Source organism: Phasianus colchicus, chromosome 7, assembly GCF_987193195.1.
Source record: "Phasianus colchicus chromosome 7, bPhaCol1.hap1.1, whole genome shotgun sequence".
In the NCBI taxonomy this organism is placed as follows: domain Eukaryota; kingdom Metazoa; phylum Chordata; class Aves; order Galliformes; family Phasianidae; genus Phasianus; species Phasianus colchicus.
This window is the reverse complement of record NC_143442.1, coordinates 21,612,408-21,634,619: the sequence shown is the minus strand read 5'-3', so window position 1 is coordinate 21,634,619 and position 22,212 is coordinate 21,612,408. Positions and strand designations below refer to the sequence as shown.

The 22,212-nt window shown below is 40.0% G+C and overlaps 1 protein-coding gene across 2 annotated transcripts in view; it reads right to left on the bottom strand.

Moving 5' to 3' along the window:
• The window catches only part of AGPS (alkylglycerone phosphate synthase), a 75,091-nt gene that overhangs the window by 36,534 nt on the left and 16,345 nt on the right, over positions 1 to 22,212 (bottom strand). Inside the window, exons 1-3 of one of the 2 annotated variants that reach the window (XM_031601376.2) lie at positions 17,027 to 17,232; positions 5,925 to 6,014; positions 2,874 to 2,964 (exon numbers count right to left, since the gene is read on the bottom strand). In XM_031601376.2, the coding sequence (XP_031457236.1) occupies positions 2,874 to 2,964; positions 5,925 to 6,014; positions 17,027 to 17,211 (366 nt within the window). In that variant the 5' untranslated portion in view covers positions 17,212 to 17,232. Of the gene's footprint in view, positions 1 to 2,873; positions 2,965 to 5,924; positions 6,015 to 17,026; positions 17,233 to 22,212 lie in introns of those variants that run through there. The other variant, XM_031601377.2, reaches the window with a different exon arrangement.

Here is a 22,212-nt window from a genome sequence, read left to right as displayed (position 1 = left end):
CTAGTACCAATTTGACTAGATGCACACACAGTTTTATTCCATAGCACATTTTGATTCTTTTTTCCTGACAAATCTGGAGAAGTGAACAAGCTTATGAGTGCATACTAGGCAAAATACTTGTCTTAAGGAATTCAAGATTTAAGAGAAACAACTGCCTGAACAGTACTGAAGACCCTTAACTAGATAAAGTTCAAAATTTCTCATACAATTCAAGAAACACATACTTATGCCATATAGTTCACTTTGTGAACACAAGTGTAATGCTTGTAACTACTTTGAATGTTGAATAATGAGATCTGAAGAATCATAAAATGCTCTGGGTTGAAAAGGACCTTTAAGATCATCTATTTTCAACCTCCTTGCTGTGGACAGGGTCACCAACCACTAGACCACACTGCCCAGAGTCATATCCAGGCTGGAAGAAGAGAAGACCTCAGCTCCAACAAGAAAGTATTCAGGTGATTACCAAGATCTATGGCATACTTCGAAGACACTACATAAGGTTACACAGAAATTAAGAGGACTTACAGAATAATTTAGTAAAGAATATTTGCTTTAGGTAGGTTCATAGCTGATACCTCACAAAAACTCAGAGACTCAAAAGAACAGCTAATTATTTGCTTTTTCTTTTCATATAAGTCACTCAACCTTATGAAAATACAGTTTTAATAATGATCTACTTCTGAAAAAACATGTGCTACTTTGACTTGCTTTTTAGGAATGATGCCATATGTGAAATAAGGTGTTAGACATTGGAGAAAAGAGTTTTCCTTCCAGCATATTCACACTCTCACCTACAAACACAGAAACCGGAAATTAAGGCGAGATCAGGCAAGAGGCATAGCGCTACTAAGAGATCCTGATTTTAGGGGCCAGTCATAATAACCTGAGTGCTGCTGCTCTTAGCTCTTGTTAGTCTGCTATTAACATACATCCATAGAGTGCATTTGGATAAACTCAAGAGCAGAACTCAAACCTGGAAAACATGAGGAAAAACAAATATACGAAGTAACCAAGTAGTTAAAGAAAATTCCTGTTAGCTCCCCTCATATTTTCTCTCATTTTGTTTCTTCATGGATTTCTGTAGATAAATGCATTTTGTTTCATTTCAAATTGAACACCAAATGCTTGATGATCTTGGTTCTCTATAAGATGAAGACAAGCTACCTAGAACTATAACAATTCCTTTCAGATAACTATATTGTGGTTTTTTTTTGTGTTCTGCAAGAATTTATTTACATTTTGAAGATGAAAAATGAAAGTTAACATTCATCTGTGTAAGTCTTATGTAGGATGCCACACAAATATTTTTTTCTTATGGGAATGAGATATTTCAGAAGTTGTACACTGAAAGGTTAGATAGAAAACATACATGAACTAGGTTTAAACTGGTTTTGTAAGTCTAGACTGAAAAGGGAAAAAAGTCATCAGGCCTCAAGCAGCAGAAAAGTGGGTGCATTTACTGTGGTAAGTTACAACAGAAAGGCTGCACATGGCAGGGAACACTTCAGTCCTATAGAACAAAAGCAAGAAGAGATAAAGACAAATAGACCAAGACATTCTTTCCCTACTGCTATTCCTACGTCTGAGCTCCTTCATGCTTTGATGATGACAGTGAGAACCAATACAGTACGACAACCTGCAATATAAATCAGGAACTGTAAGATAGACGTGAAAACAGAGAACCTCTGGTATTGAGAATAGCTATGAAAAGTACAGATACACACTGGAAACTACGAATAGCCCTATTCTGTGTCAAGATAGTCAGCATGGTTCAGACCACAACAACAGTGTATGACATAACAAAAAAGCAACACTGCTGGCATTATCTTGCACGCTAGCTCTTCAGGATACGCTGTGAAATCAAAATACCATTTGATAATCTGCCCTTGTCCTCCAATTCTGCTTTATTCTCTATATTCTATACACATGGGACTCCTAGTCATGATGAATTAAAGCAATTTTGCTGTGAGCAGCTGCCAGTTAAGACCAAGGAAAGCATATAAGGAAAAATATATACTGACACGTGAGAAACTAAGTCAGCAGATGAAAGAACAAGCTGACTAGCAGAAGACTGAAGTGCTTGAGTTTTTCAAGCCCAATGAGATTACCTGCTTCAGAGAAAACACAATGTTGAACTCACTTAAGAAATGGGTAAATAAAACTATTACCCAAAACAGTGTCGCTACAGTAACTGTACAAGAACAACCTTCTTCCAGCGCTGCTTTGGCAGCCATCTGGTCAGGAACCTGCAGCCTCAAATGAATTATTCTTAAATTAGGGGGTCAATCTTGAGATATTCTGCTTGAAAAGCAAAATATGTATGTTTCATGAAACAAGAACATTCTGAACATGCTCACTTTTTTTTTCCGGAAAACATTCAGCACAATCTTGAGTATTCTGATAGCCAGTTTTCAGTCAAATGTGAAAAATACTGCTGTCAAATTAGAACTTGGTAACATGAAATACACTGAAAACACAACACAATTTAATGTCACCCTATCTTCTATATTTATTTTAGTATTTATTTTATAACCATTACAGTTTCATGAATAATAATCCTCTGTAGGCTAGCAGTTTCCACAATCTTGAAAAACAGCCTACAAGCGAGGACTAAAATTTCCCTTAGTGGGAGATACTTAATCCAATTAGTGCACTACCAGTTGACCTAGAACTACAAGTTGTGCTAAGTCAACAGAAGTTTTACATAGTAGTTCTACACCAGATACAAACTCTTAGGTGTTAATACACTATGATTAAATCAATTACATGCAAGGTGACCATCAGAACAACAGCTGAATCACCTTTAACAATCCAGTCTTGATCATCACCAAGACTAACATTTAAAGGAACTGATTTGGCTATTTACTTACTCTAGAGGTAGTTTTGTGCTCCAGACTTGCTCCAAAGGTTTTTTCTATCCATTCTTTAAAAGTTGGTAATACCATACCACCTAATCTGTACCTGAAAAGTCAATATTACATAGCGTCATATTTAAATTAAAAGAATGTATGTCAGATACACTTCTTTTGATTCTGCATAAGTACCAATAGTAAGTTTTAAATTCAGTTCTTCATCTAAAAGGCTGCAAAGTTCTGCCCATTCAGTTTTCATGAAACTACACAGTTTCATTGCATTTAAGTATTCTGTACTTAACACAAAAACAAATCAGATGTCAGTACCTCAGACATTATTTTCCTTTGTGATTGTTGGGAACTGAGGCATAAGGATTTTCAGATATCCCACTCCCCACTTTCATTTCTAAGTGACACAGAGAGCAGTGTCATAATCTACATGCTAATTAGAGAAGGAGAGCATGTATGTACAGACACACTGCACTGTAAATTAAAGCAGTCTCAAACACACAAACCCAGCTCAAAACACCTATCACAGTCTCAATAAAACCAGAGCTAAAGGTTCCTCTCATCCTCAGGATGCATTCAAACCCATCAAGCGATGTGATTATCACAAACCTGTTGGCAAGAGCTATGACAGGTGGAAGTTGCAAAACAAGTGACAAAGAAGCTGGTCATGGTTCTTGCATGTGGCATGTACCACAAGCGAGGCAGGGCACACACAAACATTAATGAGTGGAAACTTGTAAATTGCATACATTTACACTCTTTGTATATGTTTACAATATATGCACAAGCATTCTCCAAGAAGAAAACAATTACCCTTCTTCGGTATAAAGAGCTTTCAGCAGTTGAAAATCTCATAGCTCGTATGTAGAGCAATACATTAGGCCTCAGAGATCTTTCTTCTATAATAGTTTAATTATTATATCTAACCATGACACTGTGCTTCACAGCTACCATTAAGTCACCTGCTATGCAGAAAGAGCTATTCATTTTGTTTCCTTATCTTAGCTACCTTCTAGTTCTCTCATTGATAAAACAATTAAAAAATCTACTCAATTCCTAGAGACAAAAGGGCACAAACACATCGCAACTCAGCTAGAAAGGCTAAGTTCAGTGATCCCTTCTGTGACAGCATTTATTGTATTACGTATATTCATACAGAACAGAATGAGTTCTGTGGAAAGGCAAGTACAAAAAGCGACAAAAGTTTAAGGTACAATGTAAATTGGGAATCTGCAAAGGTACAGAATGTCTTGGTTCAGCTTGGTACTTTTTCCTCTCCAGACACACTTTTTCGTATTGCCCACCTATTGCTATAGCTTTCTCAAAGGACAAAGTAAAGCCGACAGAAATCTAACAACTAACTCAGGGCAAACAAAAATCCCAACTGAGAGGAAATTGGTGAGTTTACTGCACAGAACGCAATTATGACTAGCTACTCAAGGGTAAGCTTTGTACATATGATGATGGTAGAAGAAGTCCCTGAAAAAAAATAAAATAAGAACTGTCCTCCCTGGAAAAACAGGTTTATTTGCCCACTCAAGCAAGTATCTTCTACTTCTGGTGTGATGGTATAGTTGGTAATGAAAAAAAGATAATTTGACAAGTAGAAAAACACAGTCTGTTGGGACAGTCAGTGCAACTTCCATAAAGAGAATTCCTGTTTCAGTAACCCTTGGAGTTCTATGAGAGTGTGAAAATAAAGTAAACAAGGAGACTGCAGTGAACATTACATTACGTCCCTCTCTATTTCCACAGAGGTTCTACCTCAATAGCCATTAAAGAAAATATGCTGCTACAGTACTGATGGGAAGGTTCTTCTTGAGGCTTAAGATAAGAAAAATAAGTCTGTCCAAAACAAGAGAGCAAATTGCCACATTGTTACTGGGTCCAGTTTTACATGCAGTCTTCATCAGCAATCTGGACTTAACAGTGGACTCTCCAATCAGGTGAATGATAAAACATCACTCCCATCTCTTCTAGAACAGGGAATAGTACTCATCAGTTCAACAGCAGCCTCAGTGCTTCCTCCAGGGGAAAAAAAAAAAAAGTACTATGCTTTTGCCTCTTTCAAAGTACCCTGTATGAATTCTTTATGCAGAGAATAAACAACCCCAGATAAAGGTATCAGATGAAAAAACGAGTGACAGAGCAACAAGGGTCAGAATCTTAGCAAAATGAAATATCACCAACATCTCCATACATAGTATACAATGAACTCATGAGCCTAAGATAATGCTTTGCATTTTAACCCGGGACTGAAAAATTAAAAGATTAATGACTTGTGTTCAATATTTGAGAGAGACTTTTTTTGCAGGTTTGACTCAAACTAGCTCATGCCAGTTATGCAGAAAATCAAAGAACAATGAGATTTTCTTCAGTACAGTGTCCCAGCAAATTCATTTCTCTTTCCTATTATTATCATTATTTTTCTCTTTACTAAAGGATATTATTTTTAAAACTACAAAGGCTGTAAGAATCTTTTCCTTTCAGGTATAAAGGAGCAGCCAGATATCGAATGACAGGCTTGAAACTCACTGAAGAAGGAAAAGAGATCCTGAAGAAGAATTAAACTTGTCTTTGCTGAAAAACTATAGATATATTTTTCAGAAAAACAAATTTGCTGTATAAAGGGCTAGAAGACAACAAATCAGAGCTTTATGTTGCCACCACAAAACATGCAACCATTCATTCATTTTGATTTTTAAGCTAAGAACGTACAGAAACTCCAAGTGCAACAGTTAAGAAACCTAAAACAAAATAGTTGAGTAAAGCAACTTGCTGATGCTCACGAGACTTTCAAAAGTGAAACTACTCCATAGAACTGATCCATGTTTTCTAAGGTTTAGAAGATGGTACAGATTCTCATTCTAAACTGCAGGGGAAGTTTGACTATTTCATATAGAATTCAGTAAACCCACACAAAACTACAGACCTGTTCTATGAGATATAGGGAGCTTTCTGCTGCCTTCAGCTTAGCTGAATGCTGCAGTTTTAAAACTTTTTTTTACAAAAAATTACTAATAAAATACTTTACTTCAGTGATATGATTTGCCAGCTTACCTCTTCCCTGTGAATTCTGCTTGACCCTTCTTATTGAATATGAATTTGGAGTCATTATATCCCCATCCATTCCACTTCAGAATTTCTTGTCTAGAAGGGAGAAAACATACGTGATTGAAAATGTTAGCACACTGTAAGGCCAAAATGTTCGTATGATTTATGATTTTATAGCTTTGAAAGCATAGCAACTTAAGAAGTCAAATATATATTAAAAGTACAGAACCTAATACACGTAAAAATCATCTGCAGTCATAACCATTATTCCTTTAGATTGCATCCTAAGGTTTGAAGGACAAGATGCTTTGTGAACAACCAGCTGAAGTCAATATAAACTGTACAATGAATATTTTTGAACCAGCAAAGATTACATTTGAAAGATGTTCATCTTTAAACCTCTACATCACTACTAGAAGTAGCAGTACTACAAACAGGTAGTAGCAGCTGAAGAATGAAAAAAATGCAGTAGCTCTAGATATCAAGAAATGCACTAAACTTCAGTTAAGCCTGACATCATTACTGCAATCCCATTACATTCCCAACATTCACTCAGTGAGGCACTGAGAGACATTCCCATTAAAAATATACTTTAGAAAGCTGAAAAAACAGAGCAGAGGGAATAATATACCAAACACAGTGTGAATTATCTCAGTGTAATGAGACCATAAGAAAGGTAATATGAAAAAAACAAAACAATTGTCAAAATATTATCACAAAACTGAGGTATCTAAACACAACCACTCCAAAACAACCACAGTAAAAATCATCAGCAGTGTATCAGTGTAAACACATTGGAGACAGAGAAACACAAAGAGTAATTACATATCAATTAAATTTTGTTTAAAAAAAAAAAAACAACAATTCATTTAAATTAGAAATGAAATTGAATTAACAAAAATGCATCTTAAAGAAGAACAGATAATATATCTCACTCTGCTACACACAGTAAACATAGATCTTACATCTTACATCTTAGAAGAGCAAGACAACAATCAGTGATAATTTTTGTGTCTTAGAAGAGCAAGAGAATGATCAATGATCATTTTGAGAAGACTTCACAGCTCGAAGTCACTGCCTGAAAGCAGCTGTAACTCCAGCAGTACATGCAAGGTAGCAGGGTGCTGCTGGACTACCAAAGGCCTTTGTAACAGAGAAAACACAAAAGCGAGCTCCTGAGATACCATCAGTGCTGTACTCAAAGTTCAGTTTCTTCCAACTGTCTGTCCACAAGGCTTCAAGTAATCAAATGGAAAAAATGGGGTCTTCCACTACAGAAGTTTGACACAGACATTCCAACAAGTCTTTGATAAACTTAGCATTTCCTAGGCAAGCTCTATAGGAAATTCAAGCACTTAGCAACTGATGCATTTGTGAAATAGCCAGCACGTGATACTTCTGCACACTGAGGAACTGACTGTAACACTGCCACCAAAATAAGCTGTTTCATGAACAGCTGTCTAGGACTGTAGTCCTCCTCAAGGCTAACTACATGGAGTACTTCTGTACATCCAATCTCTAGTTTGTTCAATCACGTAAACTAGATTGATATCAATCAACCAAATTTGAGGAAGGCTTAAGCAGGTCCTCTTTTCAAGGCAGTATCAAAAAACACTGCTAAGTGTGATGTGTAGAACAGGGCAGAGAAAGCAGCAGCGAGGCTGGAGACGATCAGCCTGAACGGGACACAAAGGACCAGGCTCCAGAGGAGCCAATGACTGGAGGTAACCAAGTGAGTGCTGCTCTGGGACACTCAACAACCCCACTGTCTACTTGGATAGATGAGACCTCCAAAACCCAGAGGGGCACAGTGAAGGCACTGAGTGGAGACTCAGCAACAGGCTCCTTCTGCTAAGCCACCTGCATTGCAGTTCCTGGCCCTTCCTGCAGGCCTGCTTTCCTAGGCTGGTGCTTTCTTCAGGTTTTAAACCACTAAACAGAGGGTAAGAATTTCCTAAGAGCTTTCAGGATTAACTATTTCTGAATGAAATAAGTAAGTAATGGTTATGGTTTGCTCTGAAAGATAACACAGCTCTTATTATTGCTGAGGTGAGACTGATTAATTTAAATACTAATACAACAGTTCACGTTTGCAGAAGAACAGCTGGTTCTGAAACAACTCAACTACTGCATAACACAAAGTCAGGCAAATCAGCCTTTGTCTAAAAAATGGTTTTGTGGCTTGTGACAGGCAGACACAACAGGAAATTAACTATAAACATCTAATTTCTATATTCAAAGCTACCCAAAGCAATTCTGAGGTTTCTGTTTGGAGACAGAAAGGACTGTTTTGTAATGAGCCACTGACATTTATTCTTTCCTTTGTTCCACCACAGCAGGGAGTACTGCCAGCTTCGGGACTGCTATCTGATTTACTTACAGTGGCTCCTAGCACTTCTCGCCTACACAGTAGCAAGTCGGAGGAAATACTGCACGTGGCTTCCTAACAAGCAGCCTAAAAACATCCAGAATATAAAATAACATGACAAATTATCTAGCTCTGAGTGACGAGACCACCAACATTTGCTGTTTTTCTTGCTTTGAACTCAAAGCTGCTAAGTTTTGTGTTGTGTCTAACCTCCCTCATTTAAAGATGACGGCTTTTCTATTCGGGTCCAGAGACCCCAAGAGAACATCAAGTTCATTAGCCCTACCTTCGCATTAAATATTAGCAAGTGATCAGTTCTTCCTTGCTTCCTAACTTTAAAGCCAGAAAATCAGTACTGAAATGAAATGATAAATGTAAAAATGTTAAAAGCAAGCTTTGCTTTACTTTTTTTTTTTTTTTTATATTGCATACATACACATACACACCATATGCATGTAAAATAAGTAATGATATTGCCTGAAGGGACAAACCTGAAAGAAAGCAAGTTACCATGGAAACACTGACAATAGGAGCAAGTGTTGTGAAAACAGTGTGCTAAGGTTAATCGAATTCAAACCTTTCCTTACAATGCTCTGCACTGAAACACTTAGTTTGACTCGATGCAATAAGAATTACTCATTTGTATTTTTACAGCAAAAATTCTTGGACAAATTCCCTTCACTTTTCTGAAGCACTAGCTACACGAAGCTGTGCAGATCACAGCACAAGATAGATAACGTTCCTAAAATAAGCACGCTGAAGTCTCCAGTGAAGGTCTTTAGAATGGCAGGGCAGCCCCCGAGGGGACAGGCCGACCTCCCAGCATCCAGACACCGCCTGCACTCCCACAGCCCGTGGCTCTGTGACAGGCTGCCAATTGCTTTTCTTTCCCTGGAAAACCCAAGCTGCAGCACCAGCCCTCCTGCAGGTATTGGAGTTGAACATCCAGAAGTTCAATCCCCATAGGAATTACATCATGCATGCTGTTTTCCAGTAGTTTAAAATGAATGGCACAATTATATACCAAATCATCACACACAACACATAGGTCTGCCAGGTAAAAAGAGATTTTTCTTTTAAAAGAAAATTTTCTCCAGCAGTCACAGCCTTTTATCTTCCAGGTTCTAAACCAGATTGCTATTACAAAATCAGAAGCACACAGTTTTTTCACTTCCAATAAAGTCACAAGACCACATTCAGAGAAATATAGAAACCAAGTTGATGAATGAATTGTAGCTTAGTAGCATTAATTATAGCATCATTACAGGGACATACATCCAAGCACAACTATCTCAACACAACCTCCCCCTCACTTCTACAAAACCACTTGAAATGTAGCACATCATACAAACGGAAGCAAACAGGCTACTTCGCTAAATGGGCAACGGCCATTTCCTGCATTTTCTTCAGAGAAGCAGCCCTAAGTCTGTGCCATTCAACCAACTGCACCAATGGGACCCAGCTAGAGCAGAGCCAAAATGCTCAGGGCAGCGTTCTCACAATAACCACCGCTGCTTTCAATTCAATCATCAGCTGGTGCTTAGCCTGCAAACATCACACACACAAAATAAACAGACACTCCTGTTCTGCCACACAAGAACAGCACATTCTTGGAAATGACATGTAAGTGGCAGTTTCAATAGCTAGCACATTGGCTGAACCACCACTGTTTGTCTAATGCAGCACTGTGGATAAGTCTTACAGGCTGTGAAGTTCTTCCAAGACATGGAGCAGGCACGCAGTAAGATTCAGGTAGCATTTTGGTGCTAAGGATTTGCACCAGGTTATTATCTATGCAGTAACTCCTCAAAGCCCACTTGAGCTGGACTTCTGGCTACTAACTCTGAACCATTCCCTTAGGCAACACCAGGAGGTCCACTCCCTCTGTGCTGCAGCAGTCCCTGCACAGGCTACACAGTCCCATCATTCCAGCACCAGTTAAGAAAGCTTCTGGAGCCAGCAGTAAATTAGAATTAGGTCCCTGGAAATTAGGAGAGGGAACACAGCCCAAGGAATCCCTTCAAGAACTGCTTTATGAAAGCATCATTTATGTGGAGAATGACATGCTGCAGGCAGGGAATATCTGCTATGTTTGTCACTCTCACGTCTTCCCTCGCAGGGACCCTTCCCTGCAGCAAACCAAGCCTGAGTCCAATAGCTTCTGAAGGCCAATAAGAGGCCTGTTTTAGTAAGCTTAGACACATTCCAGTTCTGCAGCCTGTGTTTTCACATAAACCTCTGCAGCTGCACACACATCTACTACAGCTGCCGTTCTGTTTGCCAAGTATCTGCTACAGCAACATGAACCTTGGTTCATATTTATTGTTTAAATCCACAGAAAGCTGCAAGCATAGACAAAATTTAAGGCATGGAAGACTTGATGGGACCAGAGCAGAGTGTGGCGTGGCTCTTTTTTGATTGGTTTGCTTTTGTTTTTATCAGAACAGTTTAAAAAACAAACAACGTTGACTCTTCTTACATAATGCCAACATTGACTACTTCATTACATTTTAATAATAAAGCCCCAAGGAACAAGGAAATTGGTGCTTCTCCAGTGTTCTCTTGTAGAAAGCTTAAGTAATTTGGTGGATTAAGTGAATTAAAGATGAAACACTGTACTCAGTCTAAGGAAAGCCAAGATACCCACACTTCTGATACTCTTGGCCAGATGATTCTCATGCAAGGGAGTACTTTACAAAAAGCAATTTCTATTCCATCTTCTACTTCCACTGGTATCAGTTTCTATCTTTGACGTGACAGCTCTACTGCAAAAATGCATGCACGTGGTTACTTCCAGGCAGTCAGGGAACAGGTACCTCAACACTTTTCAAACACTAAAGATCAATCATGTAAGAAATATTTCTTGGAAGCTTGCAAAGTCAAGAACTCTGCTTCACTGTCTTCAAAAATCCCATGGATATATTCACATTATTCACCTTGGTTTACTCAACATGAAAAGACCTAACAGAAAACTCATGTTTATTTAAATGAATTTACCTCTGACATTTCTTCCATACCATGACTGATAACTACTTATAGTGTGGTAATAGATACAAATTGCTGTTGCTTATGAAGTCACATTTGCCTTCAAATTATGGCACTTTCTTTTATCACGTTACTATTTACATGCAAGAATCTTATCTGCTTGTATACTTCAAGAAATAACCTTGACAAACAATTATCTGCTTTGATGCAATCACAAAAGCCTCCTGTGAACTGCCACACCTTCCTCAATGCAACATGCTCTTGCTCTTATGATTAGTTAAGATTCTTTCCTTCTATGCCCGATGTTTCCATTACCTTAAGCTTAGAAGTCAGCTACACTGGATTTAGTTCAGCATCAACTTTTGCTTAAAAACATCATTGCCTAAAGAGTTAGTGCCATCAAACACTAAACAAGCCATATATGGAATCTAACCTTTCAAAGTTCTAAGTTTAGTGAGAAACATCAAGACATACACAGAAGAAAAGCTAACTTCTGAGCACAGTTTCTTGCAACAGGATTTTTCAGTGAGTAATTGCATTCCTCTCCTCATTGATGAAGGTGTTACCTCACCTTGGTTGGCTCTTACTTTGCTCACATGTGGTGGCCAAGGCCACCAACTTGTGCAGCCATCCTGGTGGAAGAGCAGTCTGTGGTTGTGGCACTGAGGGACGTGGGTAGTGGGCACGGTGGGTGTGGGATGATGGTTGGACTTGATGATCTTGGAGGTCTTCTCCAGCCTTTGTGATTCTATGGATTTAACTCTGAGAAACACTCCCTGTGCTCCCCAGACCTTCTTCATCTTCTGATGCTTACCTTAAGCTTCAGTGTTACCAGTCTCCAACCTAAACAGATCCTGAATTCACTTGAGAACAAAGAGTAATACCAAAAGTCTTTACTGGTTTTAAAGTACTCAAGCAAGCACAAAGGCATAGCCATCACTTAGATTTACATGATATAAATCTTTACTGCAATGAAGCATTTTTAAATTAGTGGTATGATAGGATGCCTTTGACCTTATCTGTTATATTCAAGTAGCATCTCTAGGCACCAACTCATGCTTTGCTTGACCTAGAGTTAGATGTTAACAAGTTACCTTGAGCAACCTAGGTTTGAACTTGGCGGGGGACTGGCTATGCACTCATCCTGTGGCTTACACTGGATAACACTGTGCCCATAATAACTAGAAGAAAGCCACAAACGTCTTTTCATTCAACAGGGAAAAAAAAAAACAAACCTCCCCACAAAAAGACAGAAAAGTGAGGAAATCTACTCTGCTTTTTCTTTGCTCCAGGACACAAAAAGATAAGCTTATTAGATGACAGATGAACATTTTATTACATTCAATCAACGCTCCCTTTTAAACTCTGAAGAACTTTGGCCCTTGTTAAGTTAGTTATAACACAATCTACTACAGCTAGATTTATTCTAGTGCTCCATCTCTGAGGCACTCCTATTTTTTGGCATACATAGAAGTGATTCCGGAATAACTGTGTCCTGAAGAATTGCAGCACTTTACTGCTTTCGAAGTGATACAGTACAAGTTGTACACTTCATGTGGTTAATCTTCAGAATAACTATATATAAAGTTGTTATCTTAAGTCCCACCAGTAAAATGAGTTTAATAATAACCAGCCACCAAAAGCCAACAGAAAAACGTTAAGTTTTGAAAAAATACTTGCAAGGAAGAATTACTTTCCAATTCAAGCTTTTAGTAAGTTTTTCAGGAGGCACGTTTTTTCAAGGCTTAAGACACAGATGTTTTTATAACTATGACCTCCATCTTTCACTTCAGCACTGAATTAAAACCTACAATCCAAAACAGAAATGTTGCGCCCATAAGTAACGCCTCTCTACTCTTACAGTACATAAGACTCGCCACTCATAAAGTACACTTTTACAGTGCATCCTCCCCTAAAGAGAATGCTGCCCTAAACACATGATAACTTATCTTTTTTGATAAGCATTTCCTCTTTTTTTTTTCTTCTGAAAATGACTTATCAAAAGAAGAAAATCCAGGAATCGCACTGCAATCTTTAAACACATCCACATGCAAACATACTGGCTAGCCTTCACAGGCATTTTGAAACTGGGACAGCTTGATGAATACCCACAGGAGCTCTGTACATTTTAGATATTCCCCATCCTCTCCTCGCTGGTGATGAAAAATGGCTGGATAAGATCCTTACTAGTGTGGTCTTCAGACTGTCAACAAGAAAGCAGCATTTCAGCAGGTCAGTGTCTAGTGACTACTGCGCAAGCATTAAGGCATTTTTTTGGTCATAGCAAGTCATCTACTTTGCAGAAGAAACACTACACAAAGAGAATGCAGCTAGATCTGGTAGAATTGCCTGTCAGATGCTTTAACTATTTCAGACACTACAGGAAAGATGCAACAGGCCTAATGAAGAAAGAAATTTTTGAATAAAGTACCTGGGCTGCAGCTTTGCTGACAAAAAATTAAATTAATAACTCAAAAGAGGCAGAAAAGCTGAATCGTCATAAACAGATTTAATAGGAGACTGAAAGAAGGAAGCCATTTGTGTTTGAACTATTCTAATATTGCTGGAAAAAAACACACAGAATCACTGTATCATCTATAAATCAGTTATTCTCACTAGATATATACTTTTTCTAAATCAAGCTGGTTAGCAATATATAAAAACACGATCTTCAGGATCTTCCCAAAATAGAAAGTCACATTGGCTTTCAAAATCCACACTCCTCTTTCCCTGGTAAGCAGGAAAAATGGCTGCCAAGTCTAGTACTTCATCTCTCTCAAGATGCAGTTACGCAAAGATATGTGGAAAAGCACTATCAAATTGGATAGACGAAACAATTTAACTTGCTATTAACACAAAATTTAGTACAGATTGATTTGTTTCAAGCACAGAGCTTGTTACAATGGTAAGCGTGAATATCTATACAGATGAAAGAAGTTACCAGAAACACAAGTTTTATTTTAAGCAGTTTCAAGACCTTGTAACCCACTTCAAGACCTGAGTTGAAAGTACTCCAGCGTCTACCGCTCTTCGATTGCTCAGCTTCACTGGGGTCAGACACCCTTAAACTGAAATAAAGAAGCATTGCCAGAGTAGGTCAAGTACTGAACATGGAATAGTCCTTTGTCAGCAAAAGATATTTAACCAGCTGAGTTACTAAGCAAAGAACCAAATCTCCTTAGACTCACTTTTACACTTTAAAAATCTATTGTATTTAGCCAGCTCATCTCCTGTATGCCGCACTGCTCAGTAATCACAGCCTGAAATGCAAGTTCAGCTTTTTTTTTTTTTTTTTTTTTTTACATCTAATACACTTACTACAGCCTTCAGACACTTGAACAAGCTCTTTTAGATACCTGAAGTTCCTTATACCTGATTCCTGCCTCAAAATCCTTGCAGGAGTTCTAGACTCAGCTTCTTACACCCAATATATGACCACAGAGGATGGTGTTTGGTTTTGCTTAGGGGCTTACCAAATGAAGGAAAGCATATATTTAAACAATGACTTTTAATTACACAACTGCCTAAGAATTCCGGCCACGCCCAAAGCAAAGAACAATATTAAAACATCCATTGCATTCACTGTAAGTCCTAGACTCACACAAGTGTCTTTATACTACCCAAGCAAAACTGCCACACAGATGAACAACAGTAAGTTTAACTAAATGCTGAGTATCCAGCACTAAACCTATCACCCATGTGAACCTAGCTGCAAAGTTAAGAACTCAACTTCCTAAAATTTCTTACTTTTGGCAAGCTTCAGATAACTGCTACAGTCGCTGTGCAGCGTTCTTCAAATTCATCTCAAGAATCTCTTTACCTTCTCATTCAAGCAAAAGCACCTTTGATAAAATCTAATAATTTCTGAAGTTGTTTGCTTTAAAATGTTCCATTTTTTCCCCAATATAGTTAAACTTGCTCTTCATCTCGAAATCTTTCTAACTCTCCTAAATTCTCTCTAGACTTCTCTACTACTCTTCAACTTTTCTTTATTATGCCTCACAGAAGACCTCTACAGCTGTGGTATTCCTGGGGCTGACATTCTCCACATTCACTAAGTAATCTCAGCCACCCAGACTCACCTGTGGTGGCATGAATCCTTCTGCCCAACACTTTCTAAATATTACGAATGGGTCAACCAGCTCCAAATTACCTGGAAGTCACTAGAACAGAACTCAGGCATTTATCATTCGCAAGCTGTAAATCACAATTGCTAACAGAGCTTTTATTTCCATACATACAGAAACGTTGAGCTCTAAGTACACCAAGACAGCTGCACCAATTATGTGGATCACACACTCCAGTAGCTCCCTTACACTATCACAGAATACTGTCCCATAGTCATATCACTTTGACCTTAAGATCCCTGAAACAATGTAATTTATTCTTAATCCAGAACAAGTTAATCAAAATAAAAGTAGCAATTATGCTCCTATAGCAAATACTAATAGTGGAGAACAATGCTATTAACCTGTTGAAGAGGAAGTGTTAAGTTCACCATGCCCATGGTTTCTACATTAAAAGTGGCTACCCTCAGGTAGATATGCACCTTCATATACCATATTTCTGCTGCTCTTCAAAGACGTGGGAACCTGCTCCAGAAATTACATAAAAATCAATTTCAAGTAAATCCGTGACAAGCAGCTAGATCAGTATTTCTCAGAAACAATGATTTCTTCCTGAACTCAAACAAAAGAAAAATTCAGTATGGAAGCCAACGCTTTTGGGAAAACCTGCTTCTGTCAGTGAGTAGCGCTGCTTGTTGCATCCCCTCATGAGGGCTAAATGCTTTCAGTTTGTAACATTTGGCTTCACGCCTACGACATCCCAGTCCCCTCAAAGCAGGCAAACCCAGCTCAAGGCACAAATGGTCTGTTAGAATAACTCAGACAGTTCCTTTTATATCTCATGTGGCTTGTCTGAGAAAATGTTCAGAGCAAACCACTAACTGAATGGGCTTTCCACACAGGAGCAATGAGTCACACCTGCTGCTTGTCCTGCCAGCTTCTCGGCTGCCTCCATACAGCCACATACCACACCAATGCCTGTGCACTGCTCTATGGAGAGTGGTGGGTTGCCCATAATCTAAGCCATGAGATGCTCTTACAGGACAGCAAGGCAACGTGCACACAGCAAACTGGCTTCAGAAAATGGGGACATCACAACGTACACACACATCCGTTCCTCCAGAAAGTGGACCCGACAGCGATAACTTACTTGAAATCATACTTACGTACTGTAACTACAGCATTTAATCCACCAGACAGATAAATCCAAGAGCTGGTGAACCAATTTGTTGCTAGGTAATTCTACTGTTTGTCTTCCCTCAGTCTCACGTGAAACGAGATGCTTCACTTACAGAAGGAACATAAGATATACTTACATCCACTCACCTCCAATAAATTCAAGACAGAGCCCCACTTACAAGTGCACTTTAGCAGCACCCACAAGAAGGCCTCACATATCCGTGAGCCCAGGAGCACAGAAAGCCCGCACACAACCTCCCCTCTTTACGAACTGCTCTTTTCCTCACGGCATCCTCAAGTCCTTCACCAGACACCGAGCCTCTCCTCCAGCTCCGAGGACGACAGCGAGCGGCTCCGCACGCGAACACACCGCTCATCCCAGACGCTAAGGACCGCTCTCCCCGGACTTCCCTGGCGCCTCCCGACCCCGCCGGGCCCGCAGCCCGCTCCCGGCCGCCCGTCCCGTCCCGCCGAGGCCGGTTCCCCGCGGGGCCCCCGCCCGCACCCACCGCTTCTTGGGGATGGAGCCTGCGGCCGGCCCGGCGGAGCCGCCCTGCGCCTTGCAGGGGCTCGGGGAGAGCGCCTCCTGCCCCGCCGCACGCGGCGAGCCCCGCAGGTGCCCGGAGATGATGCGCAGCCGCCGCCGGGCGGAGGCCGGGGACCCGCCGCCGCTTCCCGCCGCCTCCGCCGCCATGGCACTTCCGTGTTGTGCCGCGGAGCGCTGCCGGGTGAGGGGTCAGGCGGGCGGAAGGCGCGGCCCCGCGCTCCCCGAGCCCTGCCCGGGGCCTGCCGTGCGGGCGGCCGGCGGCGGATAGCGGGCCCTTCCCGGCGGTAGCCGCCGCCGCTGGGGGCTGTGAGCAGCCGGGAAAGCGCAGGCCTTACGGGAGACGTTGCGTAGCTTGGGCTTTGACTGTCCAGAGCTATCTGAGGGAGAGAGATGCTTCTATAAAGCTGAGGGTTGCCTAAGTTAATTATGAAATGCTCATTAATGGCATTAGCGTGGGTGACACATTTAAGAAATAGGTTGGTGAGGTGACATAGTGGCTTACAGGTGTTACAGATGTTATCATGAGTGTTGACAGGCGCGGCAGTGTCCTAATGTGAGGGCAGAGGCTGCCACTGCTGCAGGCACTTTTGCTGAAATACAGAGGTAACCTGTACTGCAGTACTGATCACATTTGTCTGCAGTGAAGGAATACAGCAGTAGTAATGAACCTGCAGCTCTCAGTGCTGTTTCAAAAAAAAACCATCCAGCAGAGCCATTTCACATTTTACCTGTGCACTGAGCATCACAGACCTCACAGTCACACACCCAGCCCCAGCTTGCTGGCCCCGTGCACACAACCCTTGATCATAGAATCCTAGAATTACTCAGGTTGGAAGGGACCTCAAGGATCATCAAGCCAAACCACAGCCTAACCATACTATCCTAACTCTAACAACCCTCTGCTAAATCATATCTCCGAGCACCACATCCAGATGCTCTTAAACACATCCAGGGACGATGACTCAACCACCTCCCTGGGGAGCCTATTCAATGTTTAACCACCCTTTCTGTAAAGAAGTGTTTCCTAATGTCCAACCTAAACTTACCCTGGCGCAACCTGAGGCCATTTCCCCTCATCTTGTCACCTGTCAGCAGTAAGAAGAGACCTACCCCGCTCTCACTGTAAGCACCTTTCAGGTACTGGAAGAGAGTAATAAGGTCTCCCCTCAGCCGCCTCTTCCCCAGACTAACCAGCCGCAGCTCCCTTAGCCTCTCCTCATAGAGCTGATTTTCCAAGCCCTTCACTTTGATAATACCAAGCCCTTTGATAATACCAACGTGCCTTGATTATGTCCAAGATTGACACAACTCTGCCTCTCACTCATGCATATGGTTCAGTCTTTCTGACAATATTCACACCTCTGAGATCTGCTCAGAGATCTTCAAATATGTAAAAGATTGCTATGAAGTAAAAGGCAGCAGTCAATCTGCCCTTCTTGTCCATGCTGTCAGCGAGCAGCAATGAGCGCAAATTTCAAGATGCAACTTCAGTATTTATACTAGGCTGCTTTTCAATGGCAGCGAAAATGAAAAACTGTTGTCTGCCTAAGAACAGAATGAAGTCACCTCCATTATCTTCAAGAACAGACTACACACCATCTATCAGTAAAACTAGTTCTGCTCAGAGCGAGATGATCATATAGACGACCTCCTCAGATAAATTCCAACATCTCTCTATAAGCTGAATTGCCTCACACAGTTTAAGTCCAGTCTGTTATCACACAGAACCTACTTTGTGATTACCTTTTGCAGTTTGATGGCACCAGTAACCTTTATGGAAATCTTGAAGAGGAGTGCAAGTATCTATGTGATTATTAATGCTTTCATAATGATATTTTACCTATCACTGCTAATTTCTATGTCCATTCCTTCTTCATTCACCCTATGCTTATTCTATCATATATAAAAGGAAATTACATGAAAATTCATAAAACTCTTGCCTCATCCTCTTTCAAATTCCTTTCAAGGACCTATTTCTCCCATGATACTTCAACATAATACCTTCCCATTAGTTAAGCAACTAGCAGAAAGTTCTCTGGGGAGCACCAACTAGCAGAAAGTTCTCCAGGGAGCAGTATGTAGAGGACAAGCAGAGAGACTTTGGTTCAATTCCCTACTTCACATGCAATATCGGTGCCTCTTTGAGTTATAGCTCCTCATATAGAAGCAGGGATAACAGGGTCTCCCTGCAGAGATTGGTTGGAAGAGAAATGCTCTGAGGACTGTATGACAATATTGGATCAAACATTTTAAGACTACTGGTTGAAAGCAGCGCATAAAAGCCAGGTATTACTGCTATTTGTTTTGCTTTGATTCTAACCATGATTAATCTGATGCCCTTAGCGTACTTTGACTACAAAATAGTCTATAATTTTCCTGGGGCAGGAATTACACTAGTTGCAATGGAGTCTCAGCTTTAGGTTAAGTTTCTGTTATTACTGTGATATAAACAGCTGTTCCAGCAGTTTGATAGTTTGGGTATGGAATTAAATTCCACCCTGCTCCTCTCCCCCCATGAGTAATTTGTATGCTACTTTCTGGATTAACTCATGTATATCTGCATTTAACTATCTGCTGCTGGGGTGGCAGTCTTTAGGGAACAAACACAGCTCTTTTGACTGAATTCTCCATTCACATTGTTTACTGAAGTGCTGGATATAGTTGGAAGGATTTTAAGTCACTGTTATCTAAACCATTCCACATTGCTGAAGGTTTGGAGTGAGATAATAGGTTCACTGTAGGCTTCAGACTTTTCCAGAATGTTTCTCTGCACTATACTTACTAGTAAGGAACAGTAATTTGTAACAGGCTCATTTATTTGATTCTAAGGGTCCAAGTTAAAAATAGAATCTAACTAATATCCGATGAGCAACATTTATCGCTACCTCAGAACTTAATTGTCTAAAAAGTTCCCAATTACTTTTCAAGAGCGTGCATCTAAAGATTTAACTGGGGACGATAGAACATGGTAGTACTTAAACCAGTGTGAACCTTAATCTTACAGGGAATGGAAGTGCTGCTAATGGACACCTCAGTCCTTTCTGTGTCAGCACTCTGAATGTGTTCCTCAGCTCCCTTGGAAGGATGGCAATATTTATGAATGGGAGTCGGAACATAATGGACTGGCAGAACATGAAGTTGCTGTTTCTCATCATTTGCCTGGCACTGTGAACCACTGACACGTTTTTTTTAAATGTCTAATCAATTCACATAAAATCTAACTGATAAGCAGAAGGGTTAAAAAGAAAATGTAGCAAACACAACAATTTTGACAGTAACGTAATTGTGACGAGAAAGGGAAGTACAATTTCAGCAGAAATTCCAGCAGATCTACAAAGTGGTAGTTTAAAGCAGGCTAATAGTTGCCAAGCCAAAGCAGCAGCATTTACTTGAGATCACAGATTCATAGAATGGTTGGAAGGGACCTTGAAGATCTCCTAGTTCCAACCCCTGGCTATAGGCAGGGACACCTCCTACTAGACCAGGCTGCTCAAAACCCATCCAGTCTGGCCCTGAATGCTTCCAGGGAGGGTGCATTCACAACCTCACTGGGCAAACTGTTCCAATGCCTTACCACCCTCGCAGTAAAGAATTTCTTCCTAATATCTAGTCTAAATCTATCCTCTTCCAGTTTAAAGCCATTTCTCCCTGTCCTGTCACTACATGCCTGTATAAAAAGTAAGAGACGTAAGTATTAGATAAGGAAAGCTAATTGATGAGATACACATCTAACCTCAAATGAGATGCTGAAACAGCAGCTGCACACACATCTTGAAGAAAAGGCAGAGGACTATACTGAACTGAAAAAGCAAAAGGAATTTTGAAAAATTTCAAATAAATTATTGAAACCCCTGAAAGGTCCTGGCCTCTTGAAACTAACAGGAACTGCTATTGCCATAGTAGAAACCTGTGTTGTTTCTTTATGGACTAGATAGCAGACTAGATTTATGAGACTTAATTCATCTCACTGTTTCTGAGCACAATAACATTATTGTAATAGTAAGCAATAAGAAAATCAAAATCCTCTGCTTTATACAAGGACAGGAAAAGTTGGCTTTCGATAAAAATAATTTTTCCTACACTGGTAAAAAATTCAGAGGCAGAAGACTTAAGTAAAATATGCTGAGCTTTAACTCTAAATTGCCAAGATTTTAGCAGATGATGTGCAAAAAGCATGGAGCAATAAAAACATTGAGTCCTATGGTAGTTCAAAAGTGGCTGGAAAAAGTGATACAGATTCAGGTATTTTCAGGTATTATCTATTGTGTTCTGTATAATAATAACCTGCAATCTCCTGCACCTTACCCTGAACAGTTCTTCCCAAAGTAAAGTGTTAAATATTCTAGCAGTAGCAGTAACTATGGCAAGCAGACAGTGTAGCTTCCAATAGAAATAGAAAAACAGTTCAGTTTACAAATGGATAAACTTTAATTCTAAAGACTTGAACAACCAAGAGAAATGTTGATAATGTTTATTATAGTGCAACTCCCTCACACAAAAAAATGGTTATGTTAGTACAAGGGATGTCACTAGGCCCAGGAGGCACTAGCTGACCTCATTAGCCCTGATCAGTTTCACCTCACTGTAACCATTTTAGGAAAATCTCTAAACTGAAAATGGTTAGAGAATGGCAGAATATTAGGGGGAAATATCAAATATGCTTTATTGGTTCTGATTCTTCCAGATGTCAGTTTGAGATTCACTTGAGCTCATGATTGTAGCCTGCACCACAGACAGAACACTCTGCAGGATGGATGTTGGTCTGAAGCAGCATGGGGATTCTTTGGTCTTTACCCCTGACAGAGTTTAAATGTTAGCTTAAACAATTCATGCATCAGTATAAGGCCTTTTTTATCCTAGATACACTACCTGAAAAATACCATTGTGAAACAGCTTCCAAAGGAGAACAGCTACCTTTTTCTGTAATTTGGGAAAACTGTATCTTAATTAAAATGTACTTCCTCAGCTTTTTAGTGTACAGCAAAAGGAAGGGATTTCTTTAAACAGATGAGCAAAACACGAACAGGGCAAAAGAACTATTTTTTTTTTCAAGAGTCTTCCTTTCATGGAACTACTTGCAAAGTTTAAACAGAAGGAAATGTTGCTTGAATGAGGTGTGTTTCAGATATTGCTTCCTTGCAGTCCAAT